Source organism: Staurois parvus, unplaced genomic scaffold (assembly GCF_062004578.1).
Source record: "Staurois parvus isolate SC_StPar_1 unplaced genomic scaffold, SC_StPar_1.0 ptg000145l, whole genome shotgun sequence".
NCBI lineage: Eukaryota > Metazoa > Chordata > Amphibia > Anura > Ranidae > Staurois > Staurois parvus.
The window spans coordinates 10,068,896-10,090,358 of NW_028317941.1; the positions used below are offsets into that span (position 1 = coordinate 10,068,896).

General features: G+C 40.1%; 1 protein-coding gene across 1 annotated transcript in view; it reads left to right on the forward strand.

The window, feature by feature from the left end:
• Nucleotides 1-21,463, forward strand: part of LOC149464930 (interleukin-5 receptor subunit alpha-like) — a 103,257-nt gene that overhangs the window by 35,775 nt on the left and 46,019 nt on the right. The window contains exons 9-10 of the mRNA XM_089673888.1: nt 6,537-6,684; nt 18,953-19,043. Of these exons, the coding sequence (XP_089530014.1) occupies nt 6,537-6,684; nt 18,953-19,043 (239 nt within the window). The remainder of the gene's footprint in view (nt 1-6,536; nt 6,685-18,952; nt 19,044-21,463) is intronic.

Sequence of the window (21,463 nt, forward strand, 5' to 3'; positions counted from 1 at the left end):
CACATTATATAATATTTTTTTGTCCTGAACAGACTGGCTGCTGCTTAGTCTGTTATTAACTGTAGTAATTTTTACTACGTAGCGCTGTGACACTTCACCTCTGCTGCTGAATATACAGATAGTCAGTTGCAGTGCATATCCATCAGTCAGCAGAAGCCTTGTATTTTGTTTTAATAAAAGCAAGAATTCCTCTGGTTGAGATGGAGATCATGATGCCATCTGCCTGTCTCTCCACCTCAGTCAGAGGAAGCCTTGTATTCACTGAAGAAAAAGAAATACAAGGGTTCTCCTGAATAGTGAAGGTGAGCTAAAACGGGCTGTCCTTACACAGAGGATAAGTGTTTTTTAACACTGCTGGAAGACACTTTTACTGTACATAGCAAAATATACTATGGTATCAGGGGCGAACTGACCATTTGGAAACTCGGGCACTGCCCAAGGGCCCGGGGTCAGTAGGGGACCCCATGAGATGCCCCTGGTACCTTTTTCATAGGCTTTTTTGAGTTTGGGCAAGGACACAGGGGCCCCATGATCCCCTATTGCCCGGGGGCCCCATGAGTTGTCAGTCCGCCCCTGTATGGTATATAATGTAGACTTTGCAGCAGCCAGTCCATTTTAGCATGCAAATAATTTTCTTGGTCCAAGCTGGCCAAAAAAAGCAATTTAAAGTGCCAGAAAACCTGGGGTACTGATTCTGACTTATGTAATCAATAAGGTGGAACGTTGCATGCAAGCACTCTTTCTATTGCTGTTCAGCCTATAGGAAGAACCAGCCCGCTGCTGTTTTTGCTTCTGAAGCACTACATGAAACATCCAACCTCTGGGCTCACTCCACTGCCTACCTACAGTGACTTGTTCACCTCTGATAGCCTGAAAACCCTCATCAGCACCAGCTGCTTTGGGCCTTAGCCACTGATTTTCCAAGAAGTCTGCATTATGATACATATCAGATTTTGGGCATTTCTGGCAACAAAAATTTAAATTTTGGTGAGATACTCCCAAAGTGTTGATTACTTCTAAAGTTATACAGACCCTGCAGCATTCCTTATTAGAACACTGCAACTGCATCAGCTGGTTAATAATGAAAATATTACTCCTATTCAGATTTGCTCTACACACAACAAACAACCTTTTTGTTCAGAACAAAGACAGGTTGGAATTTGCCCTAATGTGTTTCATCACTGGTCACATGATTTCCTCAAGGAGAAGGAATTCCTTGTTCATTAAATAAATATTGAGCTTTTTAATATGGAAAAAGTGCAATGATAGCCTTTTATAATCTCGTTTGAGCCTAATGCTCGATGTAGAAGATTGCTAATTCAGGAGGTGTAACCGTGGAAAAGTGTTGGTGAATTTCAGGAGAGCCAAACCAGTGGATAAGATCCACGGTGGGTGAAGGCACTTTGAGACCTATTCACATATAGGTCAAATATAGAGGGGAGCTTATGATGTGGATGAGCTCACGTGGTGTTGCAATTAACGCATATAAAACAGACATGGGCTTGCATATTATTAAAAACTATATTCATCAAGATCTCAACATATCATTTGGACTTTGTTATATTTTGCTAATTTTTGTGGATTTTTTTATTTGAAGGGCTTCCACCATCATTCAGAATTACAGTTAAACTGTTTTTTATATCCCTTTTTTATAATACTTGTTTATGTTATTTGGATTTTGTTATAGTTTGCACATTTTGAAGAATTTTGTGAAGTTTTAATTTTAAGGGGTTTCCACCACTGTTCATAATTGCAGTTATATTCAATGATATATTTTGCCCTTTACATAGTTTTGTTTGAGTACTTGGATGGTATATTTATGTATGTTAATGTAAGAGGTGTCCACCATTCATTCATGTATGACATTGAGTATCATATAGGGTAGTGATGCACTTTGTTTGCTTTTTATTTCCTTTTTATCATGGCCTACCCTTTTCATGTGATCTGTCAGTCCTTTTCAGCTTGTCCTCTATGTTAGAGACTCTGGAACCTGGGAAAGAAACCAAAATAAACTCTTTGGATCAGGGCATCGCAGAGGCTTTTCACTGGTCTCTAGTGGGGGATGGTTACTTCTCCACCCAAACTGGAAGGAAACCTCTTGCCTGGCAAATGAATCTTGTTCTTTTGCAGAACAGACAGTTCCTAGGAAGGAGGATCCTTGCACAGGTCAGGGTTCTGAACAAACCTCTGCCGGACATCTGAGTGCTGCAGCACCTTCAACTCTGGAAAGTTTAGGAAATGATCTTCTCTATCCTCCTACATAAATAGAAGTATAGAAATAGCTCCTCTCCCCCTCCAGCCCTAGTGTTCATATACCCAATCCGGGTTACAATATACGATCAACCATACCTATCCTTTTGTGCGGGTGGTATTGCTCATGCTACCTTCTCCGTCATGATTAAGTGTTATTATCCTTCAATGTTTTCCAGTTTAAGGGTCTTTCCTTTCTATCCATTTTGATTTTTTTTTTATGTGAGGACTCTCACACCCATCGCTATCTCTAGTTGTCTAAACAGGTAGCATCCTTCCTTATCATGGATCTCCATTTCCTTGAAGTCAAGGGATAGGAGTGATAAATTAAAACCTTCTAATTCCTTAAACTTCCTTAGTAGAGTCAATACGTGAAGGAGATTGCTTGGATCTAGATATATCAGGGTGTCATCAGTTGGGTCCTCCAGATATATCAGGTTGTCATCAGCATATGAAGAAACACAATTGCAATTAATTCACCTGAAGGCCCTTAATAATAAAGGAAGAGAGGACAACTCTGTCTTGTGCCATGAAAACTTGTGAATGTATTATAGATAGAAGTATTAATTCTAATTCTCACTTTTGAGGCAGTATATAGTATTTCAACCCACTGAATAAAGTTGGGGCTGAAGCCAAATATATGTAGAACTTTAAGAAGGTAAGGCCCTTTAACGCTGTTAGAAGCCTTATGTGTATCAAGGGAAATAAATGCTATCCCTTCTCATGTGAAGTCTGAAATTGTAGGTTAGTAAACAGTCTTTAACAATATTTAGATGAGGGATCTGTTAGGATGAATCCAGCTTGCTCGGATCCTACCAGCTTTCCCATATAGTTATTAAATCTAATAACTAAGGCTTTGTATAGTATATATTGACAGAATATATTAAGATCCAGTAAAATAAGCTAGGAATTTTCCTGCCTTATTACCAAATTCAAACAATTTCTGAGTGGAATATTATAATTTCTACCATGTACAAGTCAGAAAGAATAGTTCATAGTTTCATTTCTTAGATAGCTAGTCCCCATAAGCTAACTTAGAAGGATTCAAAATATAATGGGCCTCAGCCTGGACCATGGTAGACCCTATCTGCACCACAAAGGCCTCATTGTCTAGCTGGAGAACACCAACAATGGCCACAAAGGAGCCTTGAACTGTAGCTTTAAATGTATTCAGCCAGTATTGTGAATTATCTTTTAATCATGAATTAATAGCAATCACATTAATCAACCCTGAAGAATTGAGTCTCCAAAGCCGAAATTGGAATATTGCCACTTGTCAGTTCAAAGGTGAAGGTGGCATGATCAGAAATCCCTCCAGCCCAGACACAATGGGGAAAAGCCTTGGTAGAGTGAAAATTCATATTTGACTGATCCCCCAAGCGGTCTAAGTAGAAATTAAGAACTGTATTAAAATCTCAAAGGAGAATCATCTGTAATTGCTAAAGCAGAGAGAGATCAGGGTGGAAAATAAATCAACCAATGTGAGGAATCTGCTCTCATGTAGAGTTTTTAGGATTATATAAGGAAATTCTTTTTTTCATGTTATGAGTCTTATGCATCACATAATAACTGGATCTGGGACTTGTTTAGATTGTTATGCAGGGGGGTTTATTTTATACTTTAATCTAACCACGCATGTACAATCTGATTGTGCAATCTCTTTCCCAACAATTTTGTAAAGCAAGGGCCTATCTACACAAACAATTTAATTTGTACGGCCTCAGTTAGACTCTCACACTATATACCGGGGTTAGAAAAAAAATGGAAACACTATATGATTTGCAGATGTGAAAGTGACAACATTTTTCATGTTGAAAGTGGAAGTGATGTAACATTCTTTTGCTTCTGCTGTGTGATGAGACACCTAGCTAACAGGGAAAGCCTCACTTTCATTATTCACTGTGTGCGCTGCTAGTAATACGGAGTCATGTCAAGGTTTACAGAGCTTCAGAGGGCAAATTGTTGGTGCCTGCTTAGCTGGTGCCTCTGTGACTGAAGTTGCCAATTTATTTACCATGTCACGAGGTACAGTATCAAAGATTATGATGGCAATATACAGTTACTGAGAAAACATTAACTGATACGCATAAGCGTGGTTGACTGACCAAAAGAGAAAAAAGGGCATTTTGCAGGATTGTGACCCAGAAAAAGAACAACTGCTGCAAAAGTGACTACAGACTCCCATGATGTCCAGGTCACAATACTGCGCAATGTCCTTTTGTCTCTTTGGATCAGTTGACCATGTCCCGCACAGAAGTTGACCATGTCCCCCACAGAGGAGACCTGCGTGTGTGGGTGTTTATGTGTGCGTGTGGGGGGGGGGACTCTGTAATTACTTTATGTAGTGGGGGCCCTGTGTGTGTTCTGGGGGGGCATTGTACCACAATGGGGGACTCTACATATGTCCTAAGTGGTGTGCACTCATTAAAATGGGGGAGCACTTGTTTGTGTGGGTGTGGTAAGCCCTGTACTTCATATAATAGGGGGATGGGACATAATTGTGAATAGCAGATAAACTCTCTCACCCCGCTCTCTCTCTTCTTCTCTCTCACCCCTCCCCTCCCCTCTCTCACCCCCTCTCTCTCTCCCTCACCCCCCATCTCTCTCCCCACTATCTCCCTATTTCCTCCCCCTTTCTCTCTATCTCACCTTCCTATCTCCAATCTCTCCTTCCTTGTCTCCCCCCTCCCCCTCCCTCTCTCACATTCCCCTTCTGCCCCCCCCCCCCCCCAGCAAAAGAGAGATGGGGAGATGTAAAAGTAGAAGCATTTCTTCTACTTTTCCATTTCCCCATCTCTCTCTCAATCCTATTTCTATCTCTGCTCCCCCTTCTCTCTCCCCCCTCCCCCCTTCTGCCTCGATCCTTCCACCCCTTCTTTCCTTCTCAGTTTCTAATAGTTCTGTCATATTTCAGGTTCTTTGTAAAAAATGCATTCCGGCAGCAGATTTTCCATGTTTGCTCAGTGTAAAAAAAAAAGTTGTAGGGGGGTTGACAACCCTTTCAGGAAGGAGCTGAGTTGAAACCTAACAGTCGCACAAGGCAACTGTTCAATCCTCGGGCATCTTTACTTTACTATGTAACCAGCAGGTGCTACCTACAGCCCCCAGAAACCACACCCAATATTTTCCATACCTCTTTCTCTAGCCTTAGAGCCCAGCTTATGATCTTGGGCACAGGCCTGCTGCTTTTATAAAACACCCCTGGTTGCATCATAAAGATATCTGCTGAGCTGCGGCCATCCTTAAAACTGGAAGTGCCCATCAGTTTCTACGGAAAGAAACCGGGAACTTCCAGAAATATGTAAGGGGGGCTTTGTGTTGGTGTGGATTGAATGTGGGCAGGGACACAGGAGGCGCCATGATCTCCTATTGCCCAGGGGCCCCATGAGTTGTCAGTCTACCTCTGGTTGAAATGTTGGTGTAAATTTAAGTCACTATATTTCCTGAAGCATGCAATACCTTTCTGCTTACTGTCCATTACTATCAGTTTTGCCATCTACAGTTATCCCATTATATTTACTTAAAGTGATACTAGATCTTCATTTTTTTTTAATTAAATGACAAACATGTCATACTTACCTGCTCTGTGCAGCAGTTTTGCATACAGCTGCCCCGATCCTCTTCTTTTCGGTTCCCCCACCGGCAATCTGCTCCTCCCCCTCATTCAGTGCCCCCAGAGAAAGCTGCTTGTCCTGGGGGCACTGCTGCATGTTCGCTGATGTATGCATTCATAAGACTCATAAGACACATAGAGCTGCGACTCGTCCTCTGCTCTCTCCTCATTGGCTTACTGGCTGTGATTGACATCAGAGGGAGTCCATTGGCTCCTGCTGCTGTCAATCACATCCCTCTCAGCCAATGAGGAAGGAGAGTCCCCATACAGCCGAGGCTATTGTGCACATAGCTGCTGTTCTATGTGTCTATAAGACACATAGAGCAGAGGATTGGCCCCCGCTGTGATTGACAGCAGTGGGAGCCCAATGACTCCTGCTGCCGTCAATCACAGCCAACTCAGCCAATGAGGAGGGGGAGTCCCCATACAACTGAGGCTATTGTGTACATCGCTGGATCAGAAGTGGCTGAGGTAACAATTGGGGGAGGGGGGCAGGGGGGGGGCGCTTCACACAGAAGGTTTTTTACCTTCATACATAGAATGCATGAAGGTAAAAAACCTTGAGCCTTTAGAACCACTTTAAAGAAATATAAACAAATAGTATTAATAGCAGAACAACCCATGAATCTTCATACAACGTTACATAATTATAATATTTATTTTCAAATTTCAGGATATTTTTGATATTAAAAGCCAAGAATATGTATTTTCTTATCTGGAAAAAGACAAAAGTTACAGTATGCAAATTAGGGCAAAGAAAATCTATTGTGCCAAAAGCAAATACTGGGGTGCATGGAGTCATCCGGTTTTTACAGACAACGGTAAGCAGTAGCAAACTTTACCTGCTATTTTATTGTCTTCTGCATACTAATGCTATATTTATTTATAAACTATTTATAACCTATTCCTATAACTATTTATAAACTAAAGTCAACACTGAAAGATGTATTAGTTTATTGATTTTAAAATAGTTGAAAAAGTTTGAAAATTATCACCTTCTGTGATAGTAATGTCCTATCAATTTCAGCACATAATCAAAATGTAGTGATTACACATACTACTATCAAAAACTGAAGTACAAAACATCAGAAATAACATTAATACCTATTACTAAATTTTGGCATGGTAGGGTGTCAGCTTTAGAATATTAAACAAAAGGAAAGAGAGGAAAGAGCAAATTCGATATGATCATATAAACTAAAACTGCAGAATCAAGTGAGAAAAAGAAAATATTTATGGTCTATTTAGGGTTTACTGTTAGGTTGTTGTAGATATTGAATACTTTAAATAGGGACCAGTGTGAACAGGTATTGTGAAATTGATATTTTTTATTTTGGCCGCTTAGTTTCTTCTATTAGCTTCCGTCCACACCAATTCGATTTGACAGTTAAAAATCGTATGACAAGTTGCACCCTGTTTGTGGAACCATTCAAAATGGTGCAACTTTGAAAAAAGGTCCCTGCACTATTTTTGGTGATTTCATGTGTGACTTGCATAGACATCGGTGCATGAAATAGCACAGATGTCAGGTAAGTCGCACATTAAATCGCCCTACTTTAAGTGAAGTAACACAATTTCAAAGCCACATTCAGTGTGAACCACGGCTTAGTGTTTGTTGCAAAATATTTATTTTGGTTGTTTACTATGAGATCATGGATAGTCCTGGCTTATTCATGGTGCTAATTTTATGGTTGCTGCAGTGAAAATGATCAGAGCATTGTTATAGGATAATTTTGTTTGACTGGAGTCCAAGTTCAGCAGTACAAATTGTGGGGAGAAACCTAAAGCCCCAATGTGCACTACTATTATCTTTACCCATGCAGTGGGGTCTCCCCCATACTGCATGAGCTAAATGCTTGTTAGCTAGGGGGAAGGAAAAGGCACAAATACATTATTCCTTGCTTTCCTGATAGCCATCTGACACTTATTGGTTGTGGTTGAGCTATCTCCATCCTCACATACAACGTAGGACTCTTGGTCTTGCATTGTACGTGAAGACGTCAGAAAGCTGCTACCAGCTAGGCAACAGCATGAAGCAGCTTTGGGTGATCAGTTGCATGGAAGGAAGGAATTCTGAAGGAGCAGAAAATTAGGTAAATAGTTGTACTTATTTATTTCACCCTTAGACAAACATTGAACCCATGCAGTACAGGAAGGGTACCTCACTAAATGGGTAAATTTTACAGCAGCCGGAAATGGGACTTTAAAGTGTATGTATACCTAAATCTAGTTTTCACAATGTTTGTCATCATGAAATAGTGAGGTCTGATGAACTGCAGAGTGGTGGTAATGGGGAACTAGTACTGAACACAATGACACATTCATAGCTCCAAAATTTGTAAGTCCATAACAAAAATGGCCAGATATTAATTTCATGTCTGTGGTGGACAGTTCAAGAGGGTGAAACATTCAATAAACCACAGTCCAGCTTAAAGCACATTGGCAGAGCACAGGCCAGCTAAGAAGAAAGGTAACAGGCCATAAACCTCCAATAGTAGGTTCTGTAAATAACTCTTAATGAGGGTGCTTCCATAAAAAGCCATTGTAAATTTGGCATAACAACTAAGCAATACACATCCCAAACCTGTTGTGTTTATTACTACCATAGGCAAACTTTATAGAGAATCCATAATTCCTGCTGTGATGGAGTTACTCTCCTAAAAAGTGGTCACACTAATGTGTAAGAAGTTACCAATCTGTTAGACATACAATACAACTATAGCAAAAGGTTCAAAGGGATAATAAGGTACATTAGACCTCTTAAGAGAGACATACACCCCTCGGACCCTTTGATTGAATGTGTTAATTCTGTAATGCCCTTTCCAGGACCATGAAAGAATCACTTCATTTGCAGCTTTGAGTTCTCATTTGATATTGCAAGTACCACAGATGTTGAGAGCCACTTTTTCTGACTGAAGCTTCTCCTCTGTTGTTTACTTTCAACTTCTAAGGACTACATAATCCCATGGTACCTTACTGCTTTCAAGCAGTGATTCCTGCACTGAATGTGTCTCCTGAAACTCCTCCTCTCAGCACCTCTGTAGTTCAGAAGGCCGGGTCTGCAAACTGTGTGACACAACAGTGACTACTTACAGGGCAGAGTTAGTATGTGTCACAAAACTCAAGGAAGTAAATTGTGGGATTCTTCACAACATACTGTACGTTTACAAACTTTAAGATCATTTAGATTAAAGTGGTAGTAAACTCTTCTTTAATAACTTTACCTACAAGTATGCTTATAATAAAGTGTCCCTGTAGGTAAAATCAATATCTCCTAAACATGAACCGTTTAGGAGATATTAGCTCTTTTTGATATTCAGTGTATGTGTTCTGAAGGAATGGCATACCCATGCTGTTCTTTCAGATCACTGTGCCATGTCCCGGGATTCCTGTGTGCATGCACGGGAGTGATATCATCGCGGCTTGGCCAGTCAGCTGGCCAGAGCTCGGAAACCTGGAAGGAAGACCTGGTGAAGATGGAATCTCCAGGGAGCTGTGACAGTGCTCTGCTGGAGGGCTTTGTTTCAAGGTAAACACTTCATAATGTACTAGTATGAAATGCATACTAGCACACTATGCCTGTAACTTGCAGGGTTTTTTTCATTTTTTTTCATGCAGTTTACTACCGCTTTAATAGGAATATACTAGAATAATTGAAATTCAGAGTGTAAATGAAAATATGAGTTTACATTTTGATCAGAGATACACTTTAAGTAACCTACCTGCCATTAAAGGATTGCTACCTCTCTGAAAAAAGTTCTTGGAGATAAACAGATACTGTGACGATCGCGGTGCCAGACCCCAGCCCTTCTCACCAAACTGGTGACCGAAGGACTAGCCAATCTAAAACCGCGCTGTCACGTGAGTAACAATGCCATGCCCAGCTGCACCTTGCACAAAGATTTTCCAGCTAATGGACCACAATCTGTGTACCTGCAGTCTGGGAGCAATTGTTACTGGGTCAGGTTAATTATGCAATTAACCCTTCACACTGCCACCACCTCCTTTTTGTACAGAGAAAGAGGAAACTCAGCAATATCAGCAATAACACTATGATGTTTGAATAATCGTTTGTATACACAATGTCACCGCAGGCAGATGTATGCAGATGTTCAAAACATACAGTAGCGCTCTCCAGAGACAGGGATTCTTAGTTTGCATTAAATAGCTTTAGAAACAGTTCAACACTTTTCAGATATTAGGATTTATTACTACAAAGGTCAAAAGGGTGCAATAACAATATTTACAGAAAAAGATGTAGCCAATATATATATATAAATACAGAGAGCAATAACACAGCAAAGAGATAACAGAAAGGAATTTAGAGAGGTAAAGTACTTGCCAAAAGTCCTGGGTTAAGCAGCTTTCAAGTTTCAGAGCAAAAGGATGCCTTATCTCCCAAAGTTGGTTCCGATGTTAAAAGGGAGAATTCTTCAACTTCAACTTGACCTACTCAACTTAACTTTCTGCTCCAAGCATTACAGCCTTTTCTAGGAACTCAGTGGGGTGTCTCCTTACAGCAGAGAACCAATCGCCTCATTTGGGGAGGGTGTTGCAGGCGGAGATCCAAGCTAGAACCAAAATCCCTCCCAGTTTATATCATGATCCATAACTTACCCTCGGTGAATGTAGCAGCCTTGCCACTAGTGGATTAATATGCAGAAGCATCTGCTGAACGTCTAGATTTTAAATATGACATACCTGCTTGGGACGGTTAAGGAGATATTATAATCTGCTCTCCTGTAGATTTCATCTAGGGGGTGTAATATATCAGCCATCTTGTATTAAAGTGACCGATCTGAATATATGCCTAGTTTCTTTGTAAGTCTTCCATATCTCCAGATATAAAATTATATGGAAAAGGGGATTTTTAAATGTGAGTCTGTTTTACAGCTAGCTGGAATGTCTTTGAAGCTCAGTGAAGGACTGGTTTTTGGTTTTATGATATCTCAGATTGAGACAGACACCCGGGCACTAGCTGTTTGGCATTTATAAACCTGGAGCTCTCCCACTGTACCTGTGATCTCTGGCATCATACAGACCACATTCCTGAGGGAGGGGGGATATTGGAGGGAAGCTGATTTGGGAGTAGAAATGATACAAGATGGAGGATCCTTAGCAAGATGGATGACTGCGTCCATCTCTGTATGCACAATTGCTACAGATACATCTTTTTTATATAGATAGAGACACACACAGCAACAATTCCCTCCCTGTCCTTTATTTTTGTGTTCTTCTTTATCCTATCTTTTATTTTGCAATCAGGCCTGGTTGATCAGAGCACAAGAAAAAAAGCAACAATGATATGACAAATGTATGCCAAGCAAGGCAGATTAAAACAGGGCAAATCAAAGGAGGACCAATTTTGTGATTTCAACATCAATGTGCAGTACCTGCTATATTAAAACAGCTTCAAATCCATGTGTGTACATGAATCACATTACAGAACTGATAGGACCATAGTAGCTGTGATGCTAAATTAAATAAAGAAAGTCCCAGAGAAAAGGTGTAGGATGTTATATAGAATTTAGTCCTCTAATGTCCAGGAAAAGACTACCGCCATAGTTTAGGATCCTCCACCCCATGTGCTCAGTGCTAATGTCACACTCACCACATCCTATGCTCCCTGATATAAGCAGCAAACAGCACAACAATAACAGAGAGATTCTTATGCTTTCATGCACGACCATCCAGCTGCTATGATACTCCAGCGGTGTAATGATCTGACTTGCTAGGCAAGGTCACTTGGTGTTTCTTGATCCCATCAAACAGCAGCTCTGCTCTACCTCCAAACTCCAGCTACAGGCATCATATGTCTGCAGATTGTAAGCGAGAGTTCCTCAGCACCCTCACTTACAATCTTGGAGTGCTGGTCTTTCATTGTGATGTATGTGATATGGGCAGAGCAACAAATATAAATGGCTTCAGGGGAACAGGAAATCAGCTGGGAGGGAGCTTGCAGGGGTGATGAACCAGTGAAGGCAACAATTAGAACTTACAGCAACAGTTGGGTTTTACCCTTTGGAAATTGTCTTAAATCATATACAGTAAAAAAACAACAACATTTGTAAGTACCCTTGTCAAGCGTATATGGTTGGTCCCAACCCCTGAAACTGTCAGTTTCTGGACAAGTTAGTATGAGTGTAAAAATGGAGAAAATGATAAATGAAGGGATGTGAAATACTGAACATACAAGTAGTAACCCCATACAGAATGCAATATTTTCACTATAGTGGTCCTTTAATGAATAATGGTGAATATGTTTTGCTCAGCACTATGAAACATTGCTAGACCAGACTTTCTAAATTATTTACAGTTGTTTGTATAGATACTGCATTTTTTGTGCTTGCTTAAAAATCAATACAAGGGGGCACATGCGCGGCCAGTTCCGAGATGGCAGCTCACCGACAAGAGCTCCGTCTTACCGCCAGCCATAACCCAGCACACACAGGACCCAGCGACAATACTCACCTCTCCCCAATCACATATGTGGACACAGAGCAATACAGAACCCCCCCGGATCATGCCTTTATGCTGCAGATTGCCGGGGCAGCCAGGGAAGCTAACAAGCTTCTTCCCAGACCTCAGCCCCTGCAGCCAAGATGGCACCGGCTGCTCACAGAATGATCTCCTCACACAGGCATAGGGAAACACAGATCAGACCACAGACCCCAGGTTAAAGGCACCACTATACCAAGGAGACCCGGGTGAGTCCTCTCCGCCCCTGTCTCCCTCCACTAGCAGTCCTGCTAAGTCCAGGCCCAGGCTGGACATAGAATCTACTCCTGATCTGCAACCTTCCTATCCTCCTGCATTTACTACTACTTCTACTCCATCTTTGATTGGGAACTTTCCTGCTTCTGACCAACCTATCACTGAAATCTCGATGAAAAGTATTCTTCTTTCCCTGTGACAAACACTACATGACGATCTGACAACAACTTTATCTCAAATCTCAACCACGTTACAAAAACAAGACCACTGTATCCGCCACATTGAAAATAAAATGGGGGAAATGTTCACAACACACAATGACCTAATAGACGCACACGCAGACCACAATGCCGACATAGAACAAATTAACCTTAAATTGGCAGACATAGAAGACCGCTCCAGGCGGAACAATATTAAATTCCGCGGAATACTGGAATCTATCACTATGGACGCCATTGTTCTTTACATCCAACAATACATGAAGCACCTCATCCCTTCTCTAACAGATGTGGAGCTTGCCATAGACCGTACACACAGAATACCAAAACCGTCTTTCCTACCGGCCGCAATACCTAGAGACATCCTAGCGCACATACACTTCTACCACGTGAAAGAAAAAATAATGATAGCTGCTAAAACCCAACCTCAATTCCAGCATCTCAAGCGAATATCAAACTATTCGCAGACCTATCCAAAGCCACACTCCTCCACCGCAAGAAACTTATCACCATAACAAAAGCGTTGCAGAACCATGGAACAGGCTACCAACGGGGTTTCCCCAAGAAGCTCATTGTTAAACATCAAGGCCCTATATGATCAAAACCCTAGAAGAAGGCATCGAAATCCTGAAAACATGGAACAACATACCAGTGGACTCCCACCAATCCAATTCTCCCACCAATCCCACCACAACAAATGGATGCAGAATGGTCTTGAACCAACAGTCCCTAACATCACTCATCACCGAACATTTCTAAACCCCAAGTTTTTCTTCAGCATGACAGCTTTCATGAGTCATGCATGTTCAATTTCCCCCCGTTATACAGTAGCAAAATGTGCTACACATGTTACTTGTATTTTCCACAAGTGTTTTTACCCCTCTACCCTCCTCACACCCCCAGTCGCTCAAGTCAACTCCTCTTCTCTCAAAAACCTGCATCACAAGATGAAACACCCTCCTCAAACCAGTGACCAAATCAAGATCACTACTCCTTCACTATGGAAGCTTTCCACCTATGACAAAGGGAAACCTACCTTTCTCCACAACTTATGAACCATCTCTACTACTCAATACAACCCGTTTACACTCAGCAACATGATTAACATATCATCTTTGAATGTCTGTGGCCTTAACTCTCCTTACAAGAGATCCCTACTACAGAAAGAAGCTCGCTCCCTACAAGCTGACGTCCTATTACTCCAAGAATTCCACTTTGCCTCCACCAAAATCCCCAAATTCAATATACACCACTTTTCCTCTATATATATGGCAACCAGCTCCAAGAAAAAGAACGGCATCATCATAGTCATAAGAGACTCCCTCCAATTCCAATACATCTCAGAAGTAGCAGACCCTCAAGGCCGCTACCATATTCTGATATGCAAAATCAACGGAATCTTATATACCCTGGGAAAATCTACGGTCCAAATACCAACCAACTCCAATTTTACAACAAAATCAACTCAACCATCTCTTCCCAGAGACAAGGCAGGCTACTCATCGGCGGAGACTTCAACATCGTAGGCAATCCACTCCTGGACTCTTCTTCCAGTAAACGCTCCTCCAAGCATACCTTTAACCACTTTCTACACAACAACGATCTCTACGATATATGGCGATGCCAACACAGTACGGAAAAAGATTACACCTACTATTCCCCATCCCTCCTCTCCTACTCCAGAATTGACTTTTTCATCACAGACAAGTGGACTTTACAGCATGTCACCTCCTCCAAGATCGGCACTAAAGCATGGTCAGACCACGCTCCAATTTCCATTACTCTAGACCACAATCAACATTCTACGATCCCTTGAATATGGAGATTGAACTTGATTCTACTGAAAAATCCTGAGCACAAGAAACATATATTTGATACACATAATATGCTCTTTGAAATGAATGAATCACCTGATATCTCTATACCTATATTATGGTCCACTTACAAGGCATACATGAGAGGTATTCTTATACAACTAAATTCCTGTATTACCAAACAAAGAAACCAACAAATTGACAAACTCCTCATGTCAATTAAAACAAAAAAAGAATTAAACAAAAAATCCCCAAATCCCTGAACTTCTGCTTCCCTCACCACAGACAGAAACAAACTCAGAACCCTCCTGCTCTATAAATACGACCTTAACCCTCCAAAAAACGAAAATTTAATTTTACTCCCTAAGCAACAAAGCCAACTCCCTATTAACCAAAATGATTAAGCAATGATGCCTAAAATCCAAAATATCCTCAGTTCAACACCTAACCACACATATCTTAACCACAAACCCACAAGAAATAGCCAATGCCTTTGCGAGCTATTACCAACAGCTATACAACCTTAAAAACGACCCTGACACTATCCAACCAACACTAACATCCATACAACAATTCCTCCACACAACTAAACTCCCCCAACTCTCCCCATCTCAACTTGATGCTATATCTACTCCAATAACTCCCAAAGAAATAGAAATAACCATCAAAAGACTCCCTCTTAACAAATCTCCAGGAAACAATGGATACATGAACAAATTTTACAACTAATTTGCCCCTAACCTATCACCATACTTGACCAAAATCTTTAATCATGCCGCCACCACTGGTATATTCCCCAAAGACATGCTAAAGTCGATAATAAGGACAATACCAAAACCTGGCAAAGAGCCACAACTTGTCCAGAATTATAGACTAATTTCCCTACTCAATACAGACATAAAACTCTATGCAAAAATTATAGCTCGCAGACTACTCCCCTATCTTCCTACCTTGATACACCCAGACCAAGTAGGATTCATACCAGGCCGCCAAGCACCCAATGCTACCAGAAGACTTATATCTCTTCTTCACCACTTAGAACACACCAAGCAACCCTCATTACTCTTATCCTTAGATGCAGAAAAAGCATTTGACCGAATACATTGGCTATTTATGCGATTGACCCTACAGAAATTTGGTATTACAGGATGGATGTTAACAGCCATCTTATCACTATAATCCCTCCCCTCAGCCAGAGTACTAACAGATGAAATACTATCAGACCCTTTCAATATCACCAATGGTACTAGACAAGGCTGCCCACTATCTCCCATCATATTTGCATTGCTCATTGAACCCTTAGCTTCTAAACTTTGAGACGACCCGACGTTCACTGGCATCAAACACGTTAACACTGAACACAAAATTAGTGTATTTGCAGACGACATCATATTGATGGTTACCAACCCAACCAGATCCCTCAAAACGATACGCACTCACCTTCAACAATACTCAACGGTCTCTTATTATAAACTTAATGAACCCAAATCTTCAATCCTAAATCTCCATACACCACACCAAACCCAGATATTACTTGCCAAACAATTCCCCTTCTCCTGGGAAAAAAACAACATCCCCTATTTAGGAATCAAACTCACCGCAAACAGACCAACTATTCACCTCAAATCACAAAACACTACTCAAAACTATGCCCCAAGAAATTGCCACCCTTCGCACCTCAGAACTCTCCAAACTAGGCCGAGTTGCGACATTGAAAATGTACATCCTACCAAAAATTCTATACATTTTTCGCACACTTCCCATACCAGTCCCTAACACCTTTTTCACCAAATTACAATCGATTTTCGCCAGATTCTTATGGAACTCCTGAAAAACCTAGATGCACCACCAATCTCTTAATACGACCATCTTCCAAAGGAGGCGCAGGTCTCCCACATCTAAAATCCTACTATAATGCTACTCTTCTTGACCAAATATATTTTTGGTGGAACCCAACCAGAGAAAAAAATCTGGTCTACAATGGAAACCTTGCCGTTTCTTCCACTTAAACCCCCAAATTTACTTCTAATTCCATCAATGCCACAAAAAAACTACCAACTAAAACACCCATGTATCCAAGCCGCTCTTCAAGCCTGCTGCGAACTTCTGACCATGGAATACACAGATCCCAAACACATCCTTACCCCAATTGACATACTACATTCCATTACACCCTCTCTGGACCTATCTCAATGGGAAAAACAAAACATACATAATATAACAGACCTCTATAAAGACCACACCCTACACTCATTTCAGAATCTCTAAACCAAATTCAATCTCCCTACCACTGAATATTTCACCCACTTAAGAATCGCCCACTGTATGCAAACAAAAAATATACCTCATACCAAGATCCCAAATACCGCCTATCTTTTCTTTACCAAACCACAATATCTAGGTAAAGGCATCTCCACTTTCTACAAGTACATAACGAACCTGCAATTCGCTCTAAAATCTACCTCCCTATCCAATTGGGAAAAAATCCTTTCATAAACAATTACAGCACAGACATGAAACAAAACATTTAACACTACTTACAAATCCCGCCGTTGCAGCTCGCACTGGGAATCATATTTAAAAATCCTCCACCAATGGTACCTAACCCCTGTCAAACTAGCCCTTTATTACCCAAAACACTCCTCCTCTTGCTGCCGACAATGCGGAGACATAGGCTCAACACTGTGTCTTCCAATTAATCTCTGAAATATCCAAAACAGTGATAACCCCAAATCCTTCACTTGTGCTTTTACACATTGGGATTGAACAATTCCTCTATAACTCTTGTACTACCATTGTCCATACACTTTTCACAGCAAAAATCAATATAACCCAATTATGGAACACCACCACTGCTCCTTCCCTCAAGACACTAATCACAGATCTTAATTTCCAATGTGAAATGGAAAAAAGATCGGCTTTTAACAACTCCACCTAACACAAATTTAAATCCCAATGGACTAGCTGGTTAGAAACCCCTAACTGCTCAGTACAATTCTGATATATTACAAACAATTGAATTACTCACCCATTCTAGACTGGTACTCCCTTTCCACCCCATTACATTTAGACCCCCCCCCCTACCCTCCTCCTTATCCCCCTTGCTCAATACCCCTTTGCAATTTCATACACCTCACCAAGGCTCAGTATATACCCAAGTCTACCTCTGATGCTAATGCCTTAAAACCCAAATTTAACCCCAGCCAAATGGTGGGGTAAATGCTTATTAATACTATATTGTATGAATATACTCTCTACTGAATCAAACACTATTACCTTGTTCTGGTATTGAAAATCTTTCAATAAAAATTATTGAAATAAAAATCAATACAAGGAGTACAGTAATAACTTCAAAATTAAATTACCAGTAGTAAACAATTAATTGTGAATATGCCGCGGTCTGTGGATTGGGTAGTATAAATCCATTCCAGCCCTCACTTACATTAAAATGTATTATTACCTAGACCAAGTTCTCTACCTGAAATATAGAATTTAATGTTATCAGCTATAACAAACCTGTACCCTTTGATCGCATACTTTATGGTTAGATGTATGTATCCTAATACATCTGTCAAAAGAGAAATATGTTGTCTGTCATTGGTGACCTCTTTCTAAAAATGCATGTTGCTTCACTGTCTTGGTGACAGTACTTCAGAACATTTAAGGCTTCATTCACATGGCAGTAAAAATTGCATTTAAAAGTCTTTTTATTTATTTTTCTGTGCACAATTGCATTGTTTTCTATGGAGACATTAACACAGCTGTGTGTACATGCATTACATTCAGATCCATAACACCAAATCCAAAAATCTGCATCTGAGTATATATGTATGCATGTTCAGTATGTCAGATGCAGTCAAAAAACTGATAGAAGAAAAACATGTGTAAAAAGATTGGTAAAATGTGTACGCCCATGTGAATATTGTGAACATACAGACTTACGCACAGATATGCAGATTCACTCTGAATTCTTTGAAACAAGAGAGCATTTTCAGAAAAAGGTCACTAATCACACCATGGTCTTCTCTTGTGACTAGCTACCATCATTTTACAATCAAAATGTTTAAATCAGAAGTCAGTGTTCTGCCATTCACTTGCATGTTCAAAGACCCAAGCACTAAGATGAAAATGACAGCACCGTTACTGCATCTTTGTTTTTCTAAGGCATGCCTTACAACTTAGCATTAACACACATTTGAGCTCACAAATAAAATCAGAATAAAAATTTAATGAAAAGCACGGGACAGATGGAGGTATAAATACATCATATACAGACAGATGTTAGCGTTATTCATTTTTCTGTATTAATACATATTTGCTAAAAAAATCTTCTTGCCTTTTAGACAAAGTAATCTTTCCAATATGGATCACAATTTTGATTATTGCCTGCACATCAGTGGTAATCGTTTTTCTTCTAATATATCTGTTTATAAGGTTTGTATTTTTCTCATAGTTTTCCTAAATGCAATGCAATATTTCCTTTAATAGCTCATTTTAGATACAATCTTGCTATGTGGACTTTATACATTTTACTATTTGGTAACTCAAATGAAAACAAAAAGTATAGTAATCCCAATGGAAAAGTAATTATTTAACATGTTCTCAAAAGGGAATTACTGATTAAAGTGTCTCTAAAGGCAAACTATTTTTTTTCATTCTGGATAAAATAAGGGGGGTTATAACCCCTGTCATTTTTTTTTTTGCCATTTGTGTCCCAGTGGGGAGATTTTCCTTCACTTCTTGTCCCATAGCCAAAACAGGAAGTGAGAGGAAATTCCTCATAAGTAAGGGAATCTTGGAGCGTCACCAGAACTAGTGTCCCCTTTTGAAGACGTTCCCTCTATTATTGTTCTGGTGACAACCCAAATTTGGGATTTTCTTTTATGTTCACTTTCAATGATAATGGCAAACAGGACATATAGAGAGAGTGAATCTCTTTATCAGGGGTCACAGGCAAGAGTTTTAATCTCTCTCCACCCTATCCAAAAAAATGTTTTGCCTTTAGTAACACTTTACATGTTTGTTTTTACCACAAAGCCACACCAAGAGACTTTCCAGAATTGTTAAAATAGATCCAAACCCTAATGGGATACCTATTAGTTTATTTATATAAAATAGTTTTTCCTTTTCTCCTCATTTTTAGTATCTAAATGCTGCTAAGAAGTAAACAAATATATGGATGTTTTAATATGCTTTTGTATATTTTATCCTGTGCTACAAAAAAACTTGTGGCCTGCAGTCCATCATTGTGTCTATGGAAATTATGCCATTTACGAAAAAATGTTCTTAGTATGCATTTCCATGAATCTTTAACCTCCCTGGAGGTATTCCCGAGTGTAACTTGGGGTAAAGTTTCAGTACCACAAGCGGTAACCCCGAGCTACACTTGGGAATACCTTGCAGCGTTGCTGCGGGATCCCTCGGTCACTTACCTTGTCCTGCGCTCCCGCGATGTCCCTCCTGCAGTGTCCCCTGCAATGCCCTCTGGCTGATGCCGGCATCTGTCTTCTGGGTTCCCTTCCCTGTGACGTCGGGACGTACAGGGACGGAACTGGCGGGAAATTTGAAAATTGTAAAAGTGACATTCACTAAATTCACTAAAATCACATAGTAAAACATTACTGTATCAAACCATTTCACATACATTTTGTTCCTAGTGCTTTGTCCTGTGCCATGCCTGCATTTTTACTGTTCTTTCTGCCTTGAAACTGAGAAACGTCCATGGCGTCCAAAAAGCGTCCCTTTAGGTCAAAAGTGGTTTTAGACCAGCTAGAGAACAGCGATAGTAAATCAGAACCACTTGCAGAATTGAGTGATGATGATTTGTGGGGAAATTCGTCATCAGACACTGAAAACGATTTTGCTTTTGATTTTGGTTTGATTATATTATTGAATTAAATTTATTATTATTATATTATTATTTTTTATGATTATATATTCAATTATAATTTATGATTTCGTGTTTCAAATTTTAACATACCTGGGATGTTTACTAGACTCGGACAGATTTCAGTGAGCTATTCCTAAAAATTACAGGCCTACAAAAAAAAATACATATTTCCATGCAAAAAAATGTACCGCTTTGAGCACAGAAATATGGACATAATCAGACTGCTAGGGAGGCTACAGTACACTTCTCAGTCCTATAAGAATATTGAAGAGAAAACTTGAGCTTCTATAATTGGTAGTGATGAGGCATATTTACCTGAGTTCGGTTCGTGGCAAGTTTGCCAAACTGCTATGCATTTGGTCACACATACGTTTAGTATGCATAGTACACATGGTAGAGGTAGATACATTTCAGGGCCATAATTTAGGTTTAACTCTGGATGAATAGTTTTTTAATGCAATACCTATTTACAATTTTGGGCATGGTTTATTTGATATTTTATTTATGTTTTTTGGGGGGGCATGATATATTTGACATTTAATAACTTGATACCGTTTCATATGTTATATCTAATAGATTATTTAAAGGTTTGACAGTTTTTTCTGTGAAATATTAATTTGCACAAATATCACGCAACACAAAAAGGCAACCATCCTTTATTCTATAGATCCTCCTTTATCAAATAATATCTATGTTTGGTGAACTTCTGTAAATTTTTAAAGGGAATAATTAGAGATGAGCGAATCGAAGTATCCGAAGTGGAATTCGAGTCGAATATCGGAAAAATTTCGATTCGTGCCGAATCCGAAAAACAGCCTAATTCGGACGCGCGAATCGAAATTTTTCCGAAAATGGCGGCTGACATGTGCGGCGACGGAGCGGGGATGTCGGGGAAGGCGCGCAGACAAGGCGCGCTGCCCCATAATGCATTCCTCAACGACATGTGATCGCATCAGCCAATCAG